This window comes from Spea bombifrons, chromosome 4 (genome assembly GCF_027358695.1).
Source record: "Spea bombifrons isolate aSpeBom1 chromosome 4, aSpeBom1.2.pri, whole genome shotgun sequence".
NCBI classification, from domain to species: domain Eukaryota; kingdom Metazoa; phylum Chordata; class Amphibia; order Anura; family Pelobatidae; genus Spea; species Spea bombifrons.
In genome coordinates this window covers 22874603-22890672 of record NC_071090.1, presented here as the reverse complement: position 1 = coordinate 22890672, position 16070 = coordinate 22874603, and the positions used below count along the sequence as shown (strand labels likewise).

At 36.8% G+C, this 16070-nt stretch overlaps 1 protein-coding gene across 1 annotated transcript in view; it reads right to left on the bottom strand.

Annotated features, from left to right (window-relative positions):
* The window catches only part of SLIT3 (slit guidance ligand 3), a 279434-nt gene extending 267748 nt beyond the window's left edge, over window positions 1–11686 (bottom strand). Inside the window, exon 1 of the mRNA XM_053465078.1 lies at window positions 11283–11686. Within this exon, the coding sequence (XP_053321053.1) occupies window positions 11283–11467 (185 nt within the window). The 5' untranslated portion in view covers window positions 11468–11686. The remainder of the gene's footprint in view (window positions 1–11282) is intronic.
* Window positions 11687–16070: the final 4384 nt, after the last annotated feature.

The following is a 16070-nucleotide window of genomic DNA, read 5'->3' as shown; positions in this document are numbered from 1 at the left end:
GCAAACCACTCTCCATTTTAGTTGCCTTTCTCTAAATACTCTTAAGAATGTCTGTATCCTTCAAGAGAAGGCATCTTCAGAGCGCTACAAAAGTACCCTAGGTGAGGTCTGACCAGAGATCTCTAAAATGTCAGAACCTACACACTACAGGACTGCAAAAAACTTGCGGGCGCGGGTGGTCTTGCTGGTGTTGCAGGCAGGAACGGCGGTCAGACAGTGTACCTGTGGGTCCCGGTAATCCCACGCAGTCCCGCAAGGCTGCCTTCGCGCTGCTCCCTTACAGCATCTCTTCTCTTGCTCCGCCCAGGAACACAGCGGAGTCACGTTATGCGGAGTCACTTCCCGTGACTCCGCCTTGTTCCTGGGCGGAACAAGAGAAGAGACGCTGTGAAGGAGCAACACGATGGCAGCCTTGCGGGACTGTGCAGGAAATCTGCAATTCAGGTAAGGAAGTGGGCGTGATTGGCCACATATGTGGCGGGAGCGGGCGGGATTGGACACACATGTTGCGGGAGCGGGGGGAAGTGGAACACCCACATGTTGTGGTAGCGGGCGGAAGTGGAACACACACATTGCGGGAGCGGGCGGGATTGGACAAAAAATCAGCGGGAGCAGGATTAACAAAGCAGTCCCGCACAGGGCTCTACTACACACTCTTTCTGCTACTAATACCTCTAGCCATACAAGCCAGCACCCTGATTGCTTTTATAACACTTTGCCTGTTTAACTTCTCTGAAATAATTACTCCCAAGTTCCAAAGTGTATACTGTAATTGTATGGTAAAGCACTTGGCATCTGTGTCAAACCATTTAAGCAAAGTTAAGATTATTGTTCTTTACTGGCACTGCTTAATAGTTGCATTGAGAGCAGTTATTATTTTTTTAATATGTGGTGTTTTGTTGGAGGGAATATGTTGTTTTACGGGCCGTATTATTTTAGTGGGCGCACTGCGTACCGTCAGCCTAGACAATGCAAACAAACTGTCCTCATTACAAACAAATGCTCATCTATTCTCACTTTGCATTCATTCATAATTCCTAGTATTACTGGAACAACAACTCCAGCCACATTTAACAGGCAGATTAATATGTGGCTGAAAGAAATACATTCTCAGCATTGTTTATTGTCTGGATAGAAGACGTGTTGTGTGCAGCTCTAAGAATTATGTCATGGGTGTAGCAATGTTCATTTTTTGAGTTTTCTAGACAGAAGGAAAAAAAAAATCTTTTAAAGAATTTGAGCCAAGAAAATATATATATTAACATCCCTTCAATTAAAAGAGGCGTGGATGAAATCTAAATCTGAGGACTAATCTTACTTTCTAAACCCAGGGATGATAGAGATAAATATCATGTCTGGGTTCTTTGTCATTTAGGAGCCAGAACGGTTTTCTACAATATATTTAACTGTTTGAGTACCAATGGAGTAAGCAATAAAACAAAATAAAAAAAAAACTATTATTAATTTTTTGATTTGGAGTGCTTTAGTATAGTAGAATCGAACATTTTAACGGCAAGGTGGGTGATATCCAGGGCCCAGTGGCTCTGCAGGCTTCCTTTACCTTTGTTCCCTAATAGCATAATGTATTTTGAGCATACTGCCGCTTTAAGAAGCGACGATAAAAAACCTGCTCATTTCCTTACTTAGTAAATGACATGAAGGCAATATTTCAAGAATGGAAAAAAAAAAACAAAACCAGTAGAAGCAATTTAGAAACACACTACAAAAATCCACGAAAGCGGAAAAACACGAGTATATAGTTAGTAAAACATGAAGCATGTTGATTTTACATAAATAATTTAAACACATGCTAATTATGCCTCAGGCAATTAAACCCCATCTCTCAGTAATCATGGCTATTATGCACTAATTGCATGCAAGAGGTTTGAATAAGATATTTAACAAGGTTTACCACTGTAGATTTCTACGAAAACATTTCATTTCTGAAGACTGGGTGCAACTAAATAGCCATTTTTCCTTAACTTTGTCACAAATTATCGTTGATGTTGTAGGTTTGAAAAATGGAAATTTGTGGCCTGAACAATTAAATTTACTTTTAACATCTGGTACAAGCGGAAAGCAAAGAAGGACCAAAAATCTGCATTCTGAGAATAACCATAGTAATTAAAATGAATGATTATATCATATGTATGAAATATGCTTTTTTCTATAAATTTTAAGAGCAATTTTCAAATCTTTAATAGCTTTGACATGTTGACTCACCTGCTCACGAAATTAAAATTAACTATATAAGTATTACAAACAACAGTCTTATAATGTTAATGTCCCTTTACAGCTAAATGTACAAGCTGTTACCAATTCCTCTAACTAACCCTATGTTTTAAAAGGACTACAGAGGCTGGCCCAGGGGCAAGTGTGACCAGTGCATGCTCAGCCAGTTAGAAGTCTGCAAGAAGGGCAAGAGCCGATCTGCTGTGGGACACAGGTGCTCTACAGGGACAAGTAAAGTTATGGATTGCGCAAGCAGGGCAAGCAGTCAAAAAAGTGGTCTTGATGCTAGTCGTCCCATGCTAGTGAGATCCTATGTCATGATTTTGTGGCCAACATCAAAAGTAGGTTACTAGAACATTTGATTTTTGTATCATTCAATATTTGTAGCATGACAAATTTCCTTTGCTATCACAAATTGCATGTATACAGTAGAAGAACATCAAATGTTAAAAGCACAAATTCTTATTGAGTAAAGTTCCTGTTGAACCAGTAAGTAATCTGAGAGATGCACTTGGGTAATGTGGATAACCTATGTTGACCAGAGGTCAAAGAAGCAACACAAAATAAATATACTCAAGGAAGACAAGACAAGTTACTAGTGTTTTTCGCTTGGTATGCTACATTTTCCCTTCTTCCAAATTTTAATTCAGCCTTTATTATAAGAGTTATATGAGGTAGGGCTGCTCTGTCTAGGTCCTGTTATATTATTGTGCTGGGCCTACATTACGTTGTATTGTTTAACAGTAAAAATATTGGTGTACCATGAAAGCTATACATAGATACATTTATATCTCGTGTTTCTAGAATTCATAATCAAAAAGGTCAAGTATGCCACCATCTTGACTCTCATTCAGGTTATACTTTAGTCACTGAATGCTTCTTCAGGGGAGGACATTCTCAAATGGATTAATGAAGGATTATGTGGCTTCAGAAATGTTTGATCCTCCACAAAATGCATGGATTATCTCAAGAGCCAGCATAGTCCCAGAACTAAAACTATGCTCAGAGGCAAATACACAGGCCTTCGGTTTTCATGATATTTTTCAGGATTAAAATGGTTTTCAAATGGGCTTTGTGTTAAATTTCAAAGGTCAAACAATTTAACTCCTTTACCATTACAAGGAAATGCCAATGGCAAAACACGCAAGTACTGGAGAAAAAAATTACATAAAAATACAAATAGATTAAATATGTGTAATTAATTCTATTGCTGTCCTCAAGAATTCGATAAAAACATGAAAATGCATGTGTTCATTATCTAAATGAAAGTATTAATCTTTGTGTTTGCTGTCATATCTATTTAAAGAGGATGGAAAAATCAAAGACCACATTAGAACCGAAAATGTCTCCACACGTGTGGAAAGGGTGACTGCTTACCAACTAGCCTTCTCCGCTCCAGTTTTGATTTTCATTATGAAATGATTACAAGTGCACGATCTGCTCGTATTTCAGAAAAATATTACTGCTGAGACTTTTTAGTGAGAAAAGCATTTTTCCCCAACACCACAATCTGTGCACAGCACGGCCAAAAAGGATTGATGGGATGTTGCAGAAAAGCCACAAAAAAATATTAGCTGCAATCAGCATGCCTAACTTGCAACTCAAGAGACATAACCGGACTTTAAGGAGTTGGCAGACTGGAACGGGCAGATTTAAGCACTCTGGTTAAGGCTACAAGAACCAGTAGTCATGCACCAGTGCTTAAAAGTGGTTTGGTTACCAACATTAGCTAATATATCAATCAAGCTAACGTCAACCATTGAAGCAGTTTCCAGTCTAAATATTAATACATGACTGGATCATTTACATTTTCATGTAGAAAGTTCTATGAAAAAAAGAGCTGTATAATAATATCGTAACAAAAAGGGCAGATAATAAGCTCAAAAGGGGGAAAGGCAAAAAACTTTTTTTATTGAGAGTGAAATGCGAAAAAAAAATAGTGATCCATTATTTGCTTTGCTGTTCTTGCAGATTAGAAGCTTTTGTGATTATTTTGGATGTAGAGATATTTTGTATACTATTTAGAATTGTTTCTATGGTCCTTTTATTGATCGTATGCCTTTATTTTTAATGTAGAATAAGACCTACGTAATGCAAAGAACAGATGCTTAGTTTATACAGCCATCATGCTATTCTTCTATGCCATAACGCCATTCTGAGGGTGAATATGACACAAGTGATTAAACGTCTTTGTGACATGCATACAAAACAGATTAAAACCATAGTACAAACACAAGAGTCACCAACACCTGCTGGATTCATTTTAGGGTAACTATATTTTATTAAACACAAAGCCGAACTAGCATGTCAGTACTCCAAAGATGTCAACTCTACGTCAGAAACACATTAGTGTGACTTTTATGCCAGCGTAGAGAAAGGAGGCAGTGGGACTCATTTCAAAGGCTTTGAAATAACTTCAAAGAAACTTTCAAATGGAAATTCACTGAATTCCGTCCCAACCAAAATGAGAGAGAAAATTATTGAACACTTACTGTAGAAGACTTAGTGGATACGTGTCAAGCATTTTCTTATTGTTATTGTAGAAAATTTGGACGTAGCAGGAAATCACTCACACTCACTACCTGGTTGTATATTTTATATTTAATATATATATATATAGACATATATATACCTTATCATTTTTAAACTAGAAGGCAACTGGTCCAATTCATTAAATTTAACTGTAGCTCAACAAATTTACTAAAATGTTAACGAATTTAAAAACAACAAAATGTTCACAAAACCTACTACTGCAATAGTATATACGGTAAATATTAAATGACCACATATTACAGTTTGAGTGATTTGACTTTTATTTGGGAAAGCAAAAAATGTTTATTTAACTATTTCTTTCCAAAACTTTCTTTCCCCTACACAGCATAACAAAAATCCATTCTTGATTCAGCTGTTCTGCTAATTGTTTATTTAGCCCTTTCCTCTGTGTCTCAAAATCCAGGTGGAAAGAAAAAAAAGGCAACAGCACTCAAAAGCCACAAAACCACATGGTTTGAACAGGACACACAGAAATAATGTGTACCCGCAAGAAAACAGTCATTAACTATGGAGTCACGTTCATGGTTTATGGGTTTATAAGAGGAACCAGTGTACCTATGGTACTCTTGCCATTTGATGTAAGTATAAAGTGATAATGTTTCATAGATGGGTTGCAACTTTCCCGAAACAACATGTTCAATGTTTTATGTCACAGCATATGGAAACGTAGGTATGTGGCTGAACTCACTTACCGAAGGCTTAGGGGTAGGTTGTTACTAAACTCAGAGGTAAACAAGTGTATGTTACCTGATCCACTGCTTTAGGTGTGACTATATTGAAGGAATCTGGTTTTACTCCTCTTCATTTGTATTGTAATGTTAGACCTTCCAACGTGTGCGCAGGCAGCAACAGGATATGTGGCCCCATAGGCATCAATGAGTTCCCAAATTCTTGTCATTGCCACAGGTGACCCTTGGGGCCTATGAGGCATTCTGCCTGCTCAACATCTTTACAGCCTACTGCACGGGGAAGCATAGTGTGTGATTCTCCATGATATATTCTTTCCTCCCACATAAAAGTAAATTTAAATATATTGCCAGCCCCTTCTTAATAGAAATATAATCAGTCAGAGTCATTCATGTGGGAAACCGAGGCACAATCAACAACTTGCATGCTTTGATACTTTAGGTTCTCCGGCCTTAAATTCACAGGGTACCAGGGTAATAAAAACCAATTCTGCCGCGTAGTATAAAAGTGGTCCCCATAGAAAGCACTGAAATGGTCTAATCAGCAGGTAGATTCCATCGGTTGTTATGGTGATAATAACCCAGTGTACGAATGTTGCACCAGAACTTGTACGTAACCCCCGTGATTTCAGATGGTGTGGAATCTTTGGCGTTGTAGTAGTAGATATATTCTAGACATTAAATATGTGCATATGTATTATTTGAGCCTGTGACTAGCTTAGCGCACCGACATTTTTTCTTTTCCCTGTTTGCACATATTTGAGGTTGTTGGCTCCTCATCAGTCTGGTTGCAGCTTGCTGTCCAGGGGTTAATAGGGAGGAGGTTTAATTGCACCTCCCCCAACACATTAATAAGGTTTTGGTAGCCGTATAAACTGCTTTGTGTGCCCACTATGTAGGAGGTGAGAGTAGGTTCTCACCCTATTGAGAGTGTGCCTTGACGTGGCGGGTGAGCTTAATTATGCTTTGGCCAATTCATATAACCAAAACCTCTCATTTTATATTATGTTTATATATTTGTTGCCAACTTTATTAGGGTAAGAAGCGCAGACAGTTTTTGTTTCTTGTATATATTCTAGACATTGCCTATCCCTAAAAATAATCTAAATTGTAACCCCTGAAAAGGGCAGAGATGGAATATGCATGGATACCAGTTGATGGTGAACTAAAAATGCCCAGCCTAGTCTAGTTTGCAGAATCATAGGATTTATATTCTACCACCACTCAGAGAAAGGCACTAATTCCATCCCTGAGCTAGGGAATAAAGTACAGAACTCCAATTATACCATCAGTTTCTCCTTGCATCGCCCAACTCAATGACTCTCACATATTGGGACCACCAACACAGTTGAGTAATCACTAAATGTTAGGTGAGCCCGTGCCTTATAGGATAAATGGAAAAAATATCCAGGAACAAAATATTTTTTTTATAGTTTGTCAGTAGGTAAATGTGTGCAATTTATTACATTTCAGCTCCAAACTCAGCCTAAACAGGATTATGCTAATTTGACATTGCATATGTAAACATTACAGTGGCATATCATTTATCTTTACATAAGCAGGGTAATTAGATACAAAGGATGGCCATTATAAAAGCAAACAAAGATACGTGATGGATTCTTGAGCTGCAAATTCCTCTTCACTGCTTTAACTTCCGAATACTGCTTTTCTTTCTAAACATTTAAGGTCTGGTTTTTATATACTGCTAATATAACTCAGAAAAGAAAAATAAATACAATAGCCAAAGCGAATAGCTAGACAACAACAATAACCCAAGTTAAAAATCACAGGTCAAACCAGACTGGCGATCAAAACGGTTGAGACAAAAAGAGGTATTTACTTGACAAAGTCTTTTCTGTACAAAGAGTACAAGATGATATTTTTGTTTTTTTAAATAAATACGCTAAAATGAATATGAGTAGGTCCAAAGTCACTAGGTAACTTTCAATGCTTCCGAAAATGAGGATCTGACAGCGTGTTATAGACACTGCCGGCGCCCAGACTGTCGGTGAGAGGGAGCAGGCAACAGGAAGTGATTTGCAGTAATGCAAGCAATGTTGATTTTTTTTCATAAAAGTTAGGTTTGCTTAATCGTTTTTTTGGTGGGGGGGTGACATTTTTTTTAACAGCTTGATCCTATGGTATATTAATAACTGTATTAGTGGGTATTATATTAGGTATGCCAGTGTGGTTAAAATATTTATTGTCTTTTGAACAATTTTTTTGAACATCTTTTGAATCTTTTTATATGTAGTAATCCTAAAATTCTAATTTATCACCAATTTCATTAAAATTTAATCTATGAAAAAAGACAAATCCATATCAATCTTGGTTTAGTGGTATGTACTGTATGTGATCAGCCAGGCTAGATTGATATATGTGCACGCAGTATTTTAATTCAGAATGGTGATATACACTAAATATATATATCTATATATATAAATATATATATAGATATATAATATATATATGTAAATATACTGTATATGTGTCAGTCTGAAAGAAAAAGGGTACCATACCACCTATTGCTCAATGTAAAGCCATTAACACATAACATATGTAAACTGATAAATACATACTTTTATATGAACACAATTAGAATTCTTGTATCAGAATAATGGAGTAAAACTAAAATGTAATGTAAAATTGGTTATACACGGACCCCCTGCCTTAAGAAGAACTCTGGGCCTCATTAATCACATTCTCATTCTATACGTCATTGGAATCAAATCACACACAGATTAACAGCAGTAATTAAAGATATATGCAAATGCTCTCACAGGATCCTGTGATTTACTGTCAAATCGTACATACGACGAAGAACTTTTTTTTTATTATACAAAAGCGCAAAAATAACGCGCACGCTATATAAAGTTTTACTGAAAATTTCTAAACTTAGCATGCTTATTAATACATAAGATTTGATGGTAAATTCCAAAGGAAATCTGGATCACAAGCTGGGTCTTAGCATTCAATAATCCAAACATATGTTAACAAAGGTAGGTAAAAAAACAAAGTTAAGTAAATTAGGTTTAAAAATAGCATCATACTACAAATACTTAAAAAAACAAAAACAAACAACTAACCAGATAGAAAGTGAAGAATTCAGACCAACAAGCAACATTCAAAAACAGTATTTTGCTCAGATTAGGCCAGCGATTAGATGTTTTCATAACATAGCTCAAATATATTTAAACATTTCCTATGGATCTTTTACACCAAAATATTCTGTATATTCATTTTATTATTGTTTTTTCATCATTAGTGTTAAGGTTTATTTATCCTGTTGTTTATAGTCATGAAAAATTAGCCTGGCACATGCTCTTCAACACATCTTACAAAAATGACAAAACTATACCTTATAGCATTACTGTATAGAATTACTGGACCCACAATTTGTTTGGGTCCGATCACCTGTAAACAAACTCTGATTGCAAATTGGTGACTCCTTCCAATACAAAAACCTTCTAATACCATTAACATCTTCTTTAAATGTTCAACACACAACAGACATAAATGGACAATTTATTAAGTGTTCAAATATAACTAGGCTAAAAAAGAACACGTAAATAAATATTACAATAACCCAAATCATACAGTTTTTTTGTATTACCTAATGGCCAGGCGGATGAATTAGTAAGACATGTGCTCATGGCTCAAGTTAACCAAATAAACTTTCCTCCCTCTTTTTATCTTTTTTTTTGTAATCCCAAGTATTTTAAATTATACCAGATGACACGGATGGTGGAATTTATCCACAAAGAAACATTATTTTGTCAATAAATGAATGTATCTAATCCATAAAACAAAGGATCACTATATAGGCACTGGCAAGCCATGGGTCACTTTAAAATAAAATAATTAAGTGAGTATTTTATGTTAACATGATCTTGTGGACTTTAAGTCCCAATTCATTTTTCATTCTGGAATTAAGTGAGCTTACTTGTTTATTTAAGGCAAAGAGTGCAGCCACTAATTACTGGTATATTTACAAAGTGTCCTTAAATAATCTTGTCCAGAAGTACAATTCAGCATAACTATACCAAAATTACTGCTAGGGTGGTAGAAACCAAGTTACATCATATATCAAATATATATCTATATATATATATATATATATATATATATATATATATATATATATATATATATATATATATCATATATCAAAGAAAAAGAAATTAAAGTGAACTTCTCTTAAAAAAAAATAAAAAGTTTGAGTTTTATTGATCTGAAGGATGATTGGAAGCTAAATCTTGAAAACTGATAAAGGTTTGGCAGACAAGTGATAAAACAGTTTGAAATGGATACAAAAAAGCAATCTTTACTAAAATAAATAAATATATAACCTAGAAGACAAGGTTTAAATTCTACTTACTTGCAGAGTTTGCACATTAGAGTTTGGATTTCTATCTTAAATGATAGCGTGCCACTTAAAATAAAATCACTATATGGTCTTTGATATAGAGTATATATACAGATCAACAAAATAAAAGTATAACTCAATATTTTCTATTAGACTGATTTGAAAACCAGAGCACTGTAGTCATGCTTTTTAATATTAATAAATAAAATGAAAATATGGAAAGTTTGAATACATGTGGTTTTGGATTTATGCTTTAAACACAGCAGCACACAGTGTAGAGCACTTGACAATCCAGTACCCTAGTCTGGAAAACCATGACAGTATTAGAAGGGTTGTCACAAATTAGGTGGCAACATGTGAGAGATTTAGCATGGGCCAACACCTAGACCAAGTGATTAAATGCTCATTTCAGACAAAGAACAGAGCCATATAGTATAAATCAATCAATAATAATAATATGGAATGTAACAGCAAAGGGTGAAATGTATTTGCATACATTACAGATAATTCATATTTTTTTGAAAATGGGAGCCAAGGTAACTGCATTGCTGTCCCCAATCAGGTCATGTGCTGGTGACAATTTATTTTGTTCTGCACAATATAAATAATATTGATTGGATTCCAACCCACTGTATAAGTAAGATTGATATATACATAGTGTGTCATTAATTATAGACAGAAAGAAGTAAAAGCTGCACTGCTAAAATAAGTTACCTATTTAACATCTTAAATGAAGCTACAACTTTTATTTAGATATATCTCTCTATGTAGCCGGTAATTACATAATGTATAGACATACAGTAAAGAGAAGTGATTTAACCCTTTTCATGAATAAGAGATGATATAATTAAATGTCCCTAGCTGCTGCTGCACATCTTTGACTTCAGAACTGCCCATCACCCCATAAGCATCTAATTTTATTTTAGTCTTACACTGCCAGATAGCCCAATTTCTAGATTTTCAAAGCTATTGCTGTGGGACAGTGGACTGCCATGGTGACCCAGATCATGAGGCTAATAGCTCACTGAAAAGGGGCAAGTAGTGTCTTCTACCTCAGTGCACATAAAGTCAAGGAAAACGAATACTTCCTCAAACCAAGTTATAAAGGTAGAACTATATACAGGTCAGATGGGTTAACTGGTTAAAAAGACACGAATACAGTTCAGTTGGGACACAACATACCTGTGAGGCAATGAATGGGTTAAACATGAAAGGTTAGTGGTACTTAAGATGTAAGAATTGTCATATTTGTTGTATGCAACCCTATAGAGCTTAATGAGCCATCTGATTTCACTGGTGATCTAACAGTAATCAACTCCTTTAGTTATACTCAGGTTGATAGGTGACTAGTATTCTAAGACACAGGTCCAGATTACGTGTATCATATCTTATCTCCTCTGCACAGAATAATAATGTATTAAACATTGTATGGGATGTATACTTACAGTCTCTCTGCATTTCTTGGGATTCCCTTAGGAACACTTTTTAATCCAAGCCCATGACAATCCACATTAGGACCAGTGCAGGTACACTTGCTAGGACAGCAATCAACAAGGGTAAAAGTTATCAAACTCCAAACCCCAAGGAACACCACCAAAGGAACATATCCACCTCTGAGTTCTGGCTGCATGGTTACTTGGGATGACTTGTCTCTGCTGAGCAGCCTCTTAGTCTGGAGTCCAGTAAATGAGACTTGATCTGATTTAACACTACACTCCCAGACGATCTAGTAGTGATGCCAACAGCAATCGCATCCTTGCTTCTCTTTGTGAACAGCCGATCTGCACGGTCACAGTTACTATCCCAACTTTCCTCGCAAATAATAAAAAAAAGGTAAAAAGAAATATATCTATTTTAACAGCAGTCTCCAACAACGAGATCAAAATGATCAAATCGTTCAGTGCTTCTAAAAAATATAAGTGGAAGTACTCGCCGAACCAACACAGGTAAAGAAGAGAATAAATCAATGGGATTCAAACAAGCAGACGAGGAAAATATGCATGAGAATCAGCACTGAGCTGTAAATTGATCAGCGGCGCCGAGCAATGTTATATATATGCAGTCTGTTCACGCGTGCGCTGCCCCCTGGCGGCGAGTCTGGGTATTGCTCCAAAAGTTATGCCAGGTACTGTATGGAGTTCTTCTCATGCACCGAATGGCAAAGAAATCTCAGCAGCGGGCACTCAGCGGGTCCTTGCAATGTAAGTGAGTGCAGGATGGAGATTGGGCTCGGTCCAGAGTGCACATTAGGAGGTCATGAAGTGTAGGCACCACAGGCTAACAGCCGGGCTTATGCCTCGCACTCATTCACTCTCCTGAGAGGGTAAAAGCCAGACAACATCAAGTTACTCCAGCCCTTCCAAAATCCACAGGGCTCTTCCTATTGGTCAGAGCGCCAGTGACGTCGGCATTCTTGAGTGCCTGGGGCTGACAGAGTGAAAGTTTATGGAAGGTGTAGGGCAGAGGGCGGTCAGGGAAGCAAGAATGCCACCAAACGCTCATAAAATGGAAATTTGAACAATTTTACGCTCTTTTGCTGTAGAAATGCCTGGTGTGCATACAATATCACCAGATCATTTCCAGTTTCTACAGAAGAACCCAACTATACATAATTAAAATACAGGGTTTGTATTTTTTCCATGTTTTCAATATCCATGAACAGTAGAGGAAATCAAGTTTTTTTGTTTTATTACTTTTATTTATTTATTTATTTATTTTTCAATACATGCTGCAAAAAGCAACATTGCCTGCTACACCGTGCTATGGGAATCACAATTATAATCTTCCCACTATTATTATTCTTATCATTATTATTGTTATCAATATTATTATTGTTATCATTATTATGTTTTATTTATATAGTGTCAATGATTTACGCATTTCACCCCTTACAATACATGCATTCAAAGGTTATGACCGAACTAGAAACATATTAAGTCAAACTTATATATTTGGTAAATCTTGAGTGCTCATATTCTTTAAATCATGGCAACTCATAAATACAACTTTTATTGATTAGACTTTCCCATTTCCAGAAATATCTAGTTAAGTATTTGGTTGCCTAAAGAAGCCAAAGCACAAAAGATATGTCTGTTTGGTAAACACATAGAGACAACAAAGAGATAGAAAAGGTGTGGTAGAAAAATTGCCACGGGGCGAGGTAGCTAAAAAGAAAAGGAAGAGACTGGGCACAAAATAGAAGACAGAAGGTGTTTAAAGGGAGAATATTACATTAAACGGAAAAGGATCAAATGCTTGTAAATATAATGTTCTTCCGTTAATAAGTTCTTTAGATGCTGATAAATGTGTCCTGAATGTGAAGGATCAGGAGGGGGCATCTGGCCAGCCTTGAAAATCATAACTTGTTAAAAACTACCAAACATGTCCTTTCCTTAGGTGTTTGTACCTCCTCATGTATTATCATTGTCACTTATGACACACAAGTAAATATTAATTGCAAGAAAAAGTGAATATGGCCTTTTTTTCAAAGCTTGTGTAAAAGTATTGTGACTACAAATTATATGTTTGAATGCATGATATTTAAACGCACGTTCCCCTTTCATGTTAAAGTGATATTGGTCCGCTAAATAAAAAACAGCAAAGGAAGTGGGGCAGATAACTGAGGTGAGACTGAGAAGAGCGATATATTGAAAGCACATACAGAGATAAAAGACTGGACTCATGGGGATAACAGTGGGAAAGCTGGTGATGAGATCGGACATGGGTTATCAAGTAGGGTTAAATATTCTGGAATCGTATCTATTCATGTTTCCCTTTCTGTCTACATTCCACAGTGTTAGTAAAGGGGATCTATCATGGATTATTTGGATTACTTTTTATTTTTGATATATGCTCCAAATGTATAGTTATGCCACGTATGTACAGCATTCCAGCACTTTTGGGGGCATAGATTTTTTTTCTTTTCCTCTCTTAATGTGTAAAAATGCTAGCTGTTGAACATGTTCCAGGTGCTGCAAATAGGGCTAAAAGGCAATGTGTATAAACAAGTAAAACTGTTTTTGTTTTTTTTACAAATCACAATGATTTGCTTTTCAACACAAAACCCTCAGATTTAGGTATGGTCCAAAGTTCACAAGTCCTGTTACAAATCTCAGATTATTAAAGATATATTTGAATTAAGAAATATGGAATTAAGGTATGCACTTTCCCATGTTAAGTGAACCCATAATCTCTTTTAGTTAAAATGGGCTGCTGATCCCTCTATAATGTTCTTAAGTGCGTTACCATCCAGTACTCTCATCGAAAATGGAGAAATTCCTTTTTTTTCTACCCATAAAATGCTACATCCCAATTCTTACACCCAGACACAAGCTATATTTCAAAGGGCATTTTCCCTAGTCTGATATTGAGACCTTGTACCTTTATGCATATACTGTACAACGTTTGCCATAAACCTCCTTCATATGTGAGACTTTCTAACTTTATGTTTAGGGTGTATAACGCACATCTGGACGCTGTTTTATATATGTGATTGATAATAATATCATAATAATCTGTGGGATACCTGCATATTCAAGCCAATGGAACCACGTAATTTGACACTTTTTCCTGCAAACTCTCTGCTGTAAAAGCGAGCCCCTCTAGCACCCAAATGCACTCTACCCCGAGAATTAATTCCCTAAAAGACAGAGGAGACGGGTTGTCCCAATGCAGAGGGATCAGGTCCTTGGCCACTGATTAAAGGTGCCGGACCACTGAGAGATTGACATGTTATTGTGGTGGATAAAATAGAATCCTAGGGTGAAGGGTGTTGGCCTATCAGTAAAGTTAGGCAAAACTGAGTGCATTTGTGTCCAGAATGCATCAGTTTTAGGGCACTGCCACCACATATGGAGGAGGGAACCTGGAAAATCACTGTATATCCAGCAGGAATTGTCTAGAAAGTATTTATATACCATCGAGGGTGTCTCACAACAAATGAGCCAGAAGTTAATGACATTTCTTGGATTCTATTGCTTATGGAGCACTGGTGGGTAACACAGATCATTTTTCCCACTCTGTTGGGTCAAAAGAAACATCTAGGGTTAGTTTCCACTTACTGACAAAATTGGGAAGGTGTGGGTTCAAGGCCTGGATTAGGAGTTTATAGAGGAGAGATATGCCATGGTTGGGAAGGGATTTCACTACCCTCAAAGGCTGTCGGGCTTCTGGTTAGTTGGTGGGGGATAAAACGGAGACATTTTCTGAGTTGGAAATATTTAAATCTCTCCAAAGGGGTGGGGATTGTGTCCATGAGCAACTGTTCAAGTAGTTTAAGCATGGTGCCAGAGTAGAAAAGAGGCAAGATCCTTCGCTGAGAGGAAGGTCGTATTGTCCCTTACAGGAGTGAGTAAGGATGGGAAGGATATGATTAGGCTGTAAGTGCGCGAGTGCCATAGTTGTAGGGTGGATGATAACATGGGGTGACCTCTTCTCATGCGTCAGAGGGTGTAAATCAGACTAAGTTTCTTGGCCGGGCTATGGGACCATTCCAAGATCCTAAGTAAGTGACAGGTTCTATAATATGTATGGGAACATGGCAGGACAAGCCCACCCCTCGCCTTGGGGGATTGTCTGGAATTTAATCCTAGATTAAATAAGGATGGAGGTAAAAAGGAGGGTGCCAAACATATAGGAAGGGTCTTGAAAAGGAAGAACAAACATGGCAGGACAATCATTTTTGGGTGTTAATCCTTCTGGCCCAAGAGATAGTGAGTGTGGCCCACTTGGTCAGGTCTCTCCTCGGGCTGGCCATGAGGAGAGTAAAGTTTACTGAAAAGGTTGGGACAAGTCATTGGTTAGCCACGTACCCTAGTATTTTAATTTAGAATAGCACCAAGAGAATGGTAAGGATTCTGCCAGAGACCGACTTTCTGCTAGGGGCCAGGTGATGTTTAAGATTTTGAAATTGGAGTTATTAATCTCTATTAGAGATGCCCCCATAGAGACTAAATCCCATGATAATCACTGGCAAGGTAAGCCTGGGGCAGTTTACTACGAAAAGGGAGTGTGTGCTCACATACATATAAACCTAGTCGTTTTGGTGCTCATGCATTTGGGCTGCAAAAAAAAAGTTGCATATAATTTTGAATATGTTTTCCCATGTTAACAGTGTAATGTTATATACATATATAAATAATAATTCAAATATGATTTCATTGTTTTTGAGTGCATTGCAAAGTAGCTGCTACAAGAGCCACTTTGTTAGCCTGAATTATGATGCCGCTTTAATA